The sequence below is a fragment of the Ochlerotatus camptorhynchus genome, unplaced genomic scaffold (genome assembly GCF_037179485.1).
Source record: "Ochlerotatus camptorhynchus isolate MF236.1 unplaced genomic scaffold, CSIRO-AGI_Acam_v1.1 ptg000370l, whole genome shotgun sequence".
Lineage (NCBI taxonomy): Eukaryota > Metazoa > Arthropoda > Insecta > Diptera > Culicidae > Ochlerotatus > Ochlerotatus camptorhynchus.
The window spans coordinates 3,967,455-3,973,454 of NW_027040858.1; the positions used below are offsets into that span (position 1 = coordinate 3,967,455).

General features: G+C 40.4%; 1 protein-coding gene across 1 annotated transcript in view; it reads right to left on the minus strand.

Moving 5' to 3' along the window:
- Nucleotides 1–6,000, minus strand: part of dsx-c73A (doublesex cognate 73A) — a 275,770-nt gene extending 269,770 nt beyond the window's left edge. Inside the window, exon 1 of the mRNA XM_065232572.1 lies at nt 5,040–6,000. Within this exon, the coding sequence (XP_065088644.1) occupies nt 5,040–5,921 (882 nt within the window). The 5' untranslated portion in view covers nt 5,922–6,000. The remainder of the gene's footprint in view (nt 1–5,039) is intronic.

Sequence of the window (6,000 nt, forward strand, 5' to 3'; positions counted from 1 at the left end):
AGCTTAAGTTGTGTAAGCGTAAGTTCCAAGAAATTCAGAACCCTTCCATGAGCTTCAGGAATATTTTGAGAACCTTGAAAAGCAAATTTCAAAGATCCCATGTAACAGTTTAATGCTTAATAAGTGTTGTTCAATCGATTTTAATTCAGCCTTAGTTTGAATACTTGTGGTACATAGACCACGTTAACCTTTGTGCAGCTTTTAAGCATCTAAATCTGGTGATTTTCAGTTATATAAATTATAAGCTTTTTAAGGTATTAAATAACAGTCTTTTCCAATCGTTGCTCAGCCTTCCAGTTTTATTAAGAAAAAAATAATGGAAGACCCCAGGGGGGATTCGAACCGGCAGTCGCTAATTAACAGGCATCAATCATACGTACTGGACCACTTAAGCATATGCATAGAAAAAGTAAGATCATTAACAGAATCACATCAAATTTAAGTTGAATAACAGCAACTGGAAGAGTATTAATTAGAATTGTAAACAACAACTTGTGATAGCTAAACATTCCTCTCATTTTCAAGCGTAGTTTACACAATGTGGACACAAGTGCGCGATTTATTTAGATGGTCATGTGGAAGCTATTTTAGTGCCATAATTGAGTTATATTTTTGGAATTCTGTCTGAAAATTTAGTGCCATATAGCAGTCAAAACAGCCCACTTCTACCTGAAGCTATGCCTAAAAAACTCCTCTACCTTGTCTCTACTGCTGCCGCTGATTGGGATAAGAAAGGTAGGCAGTGAATTTAGAAGAATCAAATGCCGGAAATACAACGAGTGACCCTGACTACATTAAAAAATTCAGGCTATCAAAATATTTGTAGCGCATTGCTGGTTTGTGGAGTAGTGTTAAGGTGAAATAAGGCTTGTTCAATATTTAGATCAGCTAACTTATTGAGGTTTAATTATGGGGATAACATTATCTTCATGCACTACTAATCAACTTTATGTTCAGCCTGCTGTTAATCAGCTTTGTACACCTGAAATCAACCAATAATCAGCTTCTGTTCTTACTGTTCAGCTTCATTTGTTACTTGGGATGAATGTTATAGCAATTATATGGGGAAAAAATGTCACAAATCAGGAAAGTGTAAAGGATCCATTTATTTTTCAGGGCAATACTAAGGACTTCAGGAAAATTCAGAGAACTTAAGGGATGCTTCGAGTTAATTAAGACAAATCAAATAACCTATAAGAGCAGTTCAACAAATTTCATGGAAATTGCAGAAACTTTAATGAAGTTTCGGGAAACTCTGAGAGTTTATGAAGTAAATTGTGAGCAGATTTCCAGGGAATTCCGTGATTGTCCTTGCAGTTTCAAGAACATGAAAAAATAGCAGGAACCTCAGCGAAGATCAGTGGAGTTCTGAAAAGTTTGGAGCTTTTAAATTGAAGTTTCATTATATTCTGGGATGTTCCGAGTACTTCAAGGACGATATAAGATCTTCAGAGCAGTCTCATCATTTTAAAAGAAAATAGCAGCACGTTTCATGGAGTTCCATTGAATTATGAGATTATCCGAGAATTTGGGAACTTCATGAATGTCCACAGAAGTTTTGGAAAAATTGGAATTTTAGGCTAAGTTTTCAAAACTTATGGAAAATTACGGGGAACTTCAAGTAATATCAAGCAACTTCAAGGCAATTAACTTAACTTCAGTAAAATTACGGGACTTTTTAAATACATTGATAAATTCAGGGAAGTCTAGAGCACTTAAAGGAAGTTCAGAGATCTTTCTGGTAGTACCAATAACACAATGAAAGTCACTTTTGGGGAAAGTTTAAAATACTGATGATTTTTTTTGCATAAATTAAGAGCGTTTTCATGAGCTTTAGGGATTTAGAGAACGTAAGAGAAAATTTTGGATCGACATTTATTATTTCGTTTTATTTTCAGATAAATTGCGGAGACTTAAGGAAGTTCAAAAAATCAGTTAATTCCAAAGAAGTCAAGGAAAGCTAAGAAATTTCCGGAAAACTGCAGGAACTTCATAAAATTCCGAAGAATGTCACACGCCGTGTCCAAAGCGGTGGATTATTTAACTTTCATGTACCTCGGGTTAACATAATTTCATGTAATTCGGAGAAGGCCGAGTCTTAAATAAAATTTTATCCTATTTGGCCTGGAACTGATCTTTATGGAAAATTAATCACAGTTTTAAATCGAAGAATTAGAGACCATTACGTCCGAAATATCAACATCAAGAAGCATCTACAAAATGGTTTTAAAGACGCCAATTAAACCCATTTTAAAGAATTTTGAGGGCTTTCAGGGTGTTTTGACGATTAAATGTTATGTTTGCATCCTAGACAAGGGGTTGGTCATTCCGCACAGTGTGCCAAAACTACAGATGGGCACACCTGGGCACTTTCATTGGCAGCCATGGTTAGAAATTTTCATGATATTTAAAGTTACTGACAACACTGTACTATATCTGCGCCTGCTCTGTGTATGTTGTTGACACAATCCAATTTTTGGTTTTATAACTTCAACCGTGAATTTCCGTCGCAGTTCTGCCATGCATTCCTCACAAGGCACAATAGATGACCATAAAGGGACTGCTACTGGTCATAATGTCGATTCGGAATGTGATCAGTGAGTTGGTTAGTGGGGAGAGCGAGACCCTGAAGGAGGAAGTGAAGGGAACGTTGAAGACGTTGGTAGATTGATTTGGGGCTGATGTTGATTGGTCAGTTGTTGGGCTTGAGAGTGAGCTCCTGAAAGTCGACATCGGTGAGTTGGATGAAGGATAGCGCTTGAAATAGAATATGTATAAATTTGGCGAAGAAGAAGTCCCGGTGAAGTGTAAAGTGACCGGTGTTTACCATGGTGACCAGCAATTGGAGCAGTTCGGTAAGCATTTCAACATCGCGATGTTTGCAATAATGCTCGTAGAATTGATCGGAACGCAGCTTTTCGAACTCTATTAGGTACGAATTGATTATGGAATCCGCGGGGCACAAAAGCGTCGTAAGGGGATCGGTTTCCATACAAAGCCACCATCTGGCCGTAGTAGTTTTATCAGTGATCGTATACCATGTGTGATTCCGAAACGCTTCACTACTTCGTTGATCAGCCAAACGACATTCAGTTCCATGATTCGTTCCTTATCGTAACTGTCATCGATGAATTCGCCTTCACCAGTGTTTGCTTTCCAAACATCGACAGCGCCCCAGCTTTTACAGGCGTTCTCTAGCCGGCCCTGCTTTTTGTCAGAGACTTCATATTTCTATCCATTTGTCCGATTGTTGGACTGTCTAACCGTGTGGACATATTAAACCCCACCTCCACCAGGGAAGTCTGATTCCGGTTGAAACTCCCACTAGAACGCTGGCGACGTATCTGATGATGCACTCTCGCTTCGTCTACTTAACACCGTCACCTGTGGTTCATCCGAGTCCTCATCATACTCCAATCCAGTAGAAGTTATTGTCCTGACGGAAATTGGAAGTACCTCCGCCGGAGAACGTTCTCGCTTGAAGCTTCGATTCGGTGTCCGAGGCCGTTGCTTATTAGGTTCAGTGTAGTCCTTTTTCAAGATAATTTGGGAGCAATGAACCGAGAGTCTTGACTCTGGGATAGGATTCCACTGCTTGTTGCATTGTTTCTTCCAAACAAAACATGTGAACTGTCAAATTAACCGGGTTGCCAAACATACCATTATACAAATAAAAAAAATCAGTCTGATGACATTCTCGGCACTGCCGGCACATCCGACACACGTGAGGCACACTGAGAAAAAAGTTGGCGCAAAATAAGTGTGTAGAGTGACCACCCCTTGGTCAGTTTTGTGTTTTAAGGTAATTTTGAATTTTTTTTGCCAGTTTGTAGTTATTTTGTCATTGGAATTTCATGAAATTTTGGTGTTTTTAATTCTTATAGAGCAGTTCCAGACCAAATAGCGAAACAATAACCAATTTTTAAACATTTTACCTCTCAGAATTCCATGAAACCATCGCAAAAGTGTTCGCTAGGTGCAATGAAGCCCTTTTTTTTTCTATAATTCGGCCATTTTGACTCTCGCCTAACTTTCGAAAATGGCATATTAGATATTTTTCCATAAATCATAGCACGAAAACGGCTCATTTAATAAATCGAAAAGATGTCTGAGACAAAGTTGTAGGAAACTAGATAACCTTTTCGGAATAGAATTACACACAGAATAAAAATCACAATTTTTCGTTCGATCCGTTAAAAAAAAAACTGTTAAATAGTTCAATATCAAAAAAGCACATTTTACAATTTGTTAACCTTATGTTTATGTTTAATCTAATTGAAACTGCTAGCTTTTCAACTTTCTACAATTTCGGTCAATTTTGATCCATTGTGTCCATTTCAGAAAATTCATCAAAACAAGCTTAAAAATCTTAAAAATGTGTTGTTTTTTTCGTTAAAGGAATCCCGTTTCTATTTTGATTAGATAAGTCGTTTTCGGGCCAAATGTTGAAAAATATCTAAAACACCATTTTGAAAAGTTAGACGAGTGTCAAAGTGGCCGAATTGAAGCACAAACTTAGTTCATTGCCCTTAGTGAAGAATTATGCAAAGTTTCATGGAATTTGGAGAAGGCAAAATAAAATCGATTCGGTAGTTAGCGTGGAACTGCTCTATCTCAACGTTTTAAGGCTATTCGTATTCTGAAAAATGTATGTATGTAGGCTTTTTTTTTATTACATTTCGAAAATTAGTTTTGTCTGAAAAGATATGTTTGAATGCCAGCGAAATTTAGGGGGCGTAAATTAATTTGTCTGAACAGCACTACATAAGGATTATTAACCATTTGTCCCCCTTCGACGTATTGACCTTTCGACCATTTCCCAATTCGATATTTTGACCTTTCGACCTTTTGACTTTTTACTCCAACAAATTTCAAATGCATCGTGATCAGTAAGATGTATGACCGCAACGACTGGAACGGTAAACGATCCGATAAAAATATTCAATTCTCCCATGAAACTTCTCTTCTCGTCACAGTTAAAATCACGTATACGCAAGTCATCATCGCATGATCTATGTAACCCAAAAAATAAAACCTACCTTATCTTTATTGTTGCTGGCTGAGGTGGCATTGGCCACTGCTGCGGCGGCTGCTGCCATGTTGCTGCTACTGCTGGCGGCGTTGGTCGTCAAGGTGGAGATGGCGGCGGACGACGAGGACGACGACAGTGGCGACGAGGACAACTGTGGGGAAGTCGCCGACGGAGAGTTGGTCACCGTGAACTTGTTGACATTCGTGGCGGTCAAAGTACTGGTCGAATCTTGCTGTTGCTGCTGCTTGTTCTGGCTGTTCTTGTTGTTGCCGTTCTTGTTCTTGTTCTTGTTCTTGTTGTGGATAAGCCGCCGAGGGGTACTGCTGCGGATCGGTGCCGCACTGGTCGCAGGTTCTTCGCTCGCCCGCTCGGTAGATCCGGAAAATCCAAACGAACTGGAGGTGGTCGATTGAATCGTGCTCGAAGCCTTCAGAGGAGTCGTTCGACCTTCCACAGCCTCCACCGTTTCGCTCGTTTCCTTCGCCTCCATCATGTCCTTGGTTACCTCGGTGACTTCGGCGATCGGAGCCGTGGGACTCGTCTCTTCCGGCGTTTCTACGGGACTCTCCGCAAGGGGTTCCTCATCGCCAACGTCCCGCTTCCGCCGCCAATTACTTCCGATCGTGTGCGACTGGAGATCGCTGAGTAATTTGGCGTACTGGGGGTTGTTCATGAACAGCTGATCGATCGAGAAAAAATCGTATCCATCGTCGTTGCCCTTGAGTTCGGCATGGGTTCCGTGCAGGGCCGCCGCCACCGGTGGCTCTTCCGCCGCCTTCGACGTCGCCGGCTGTTCGTTTGCCCAAGCCGTGCTGCTGCTGATTCCGGTGAGCAACACTATCATGATTATCACCGCTGGAAACCGCATTCTGCTACTGGTGCCGGTCATCTCGTTTGTACCGATGCAATTGTAATTGCAAATTTCAGACCTCCTCTCTCGCTTGATTCCGGAAACAATTGCTTTTGTG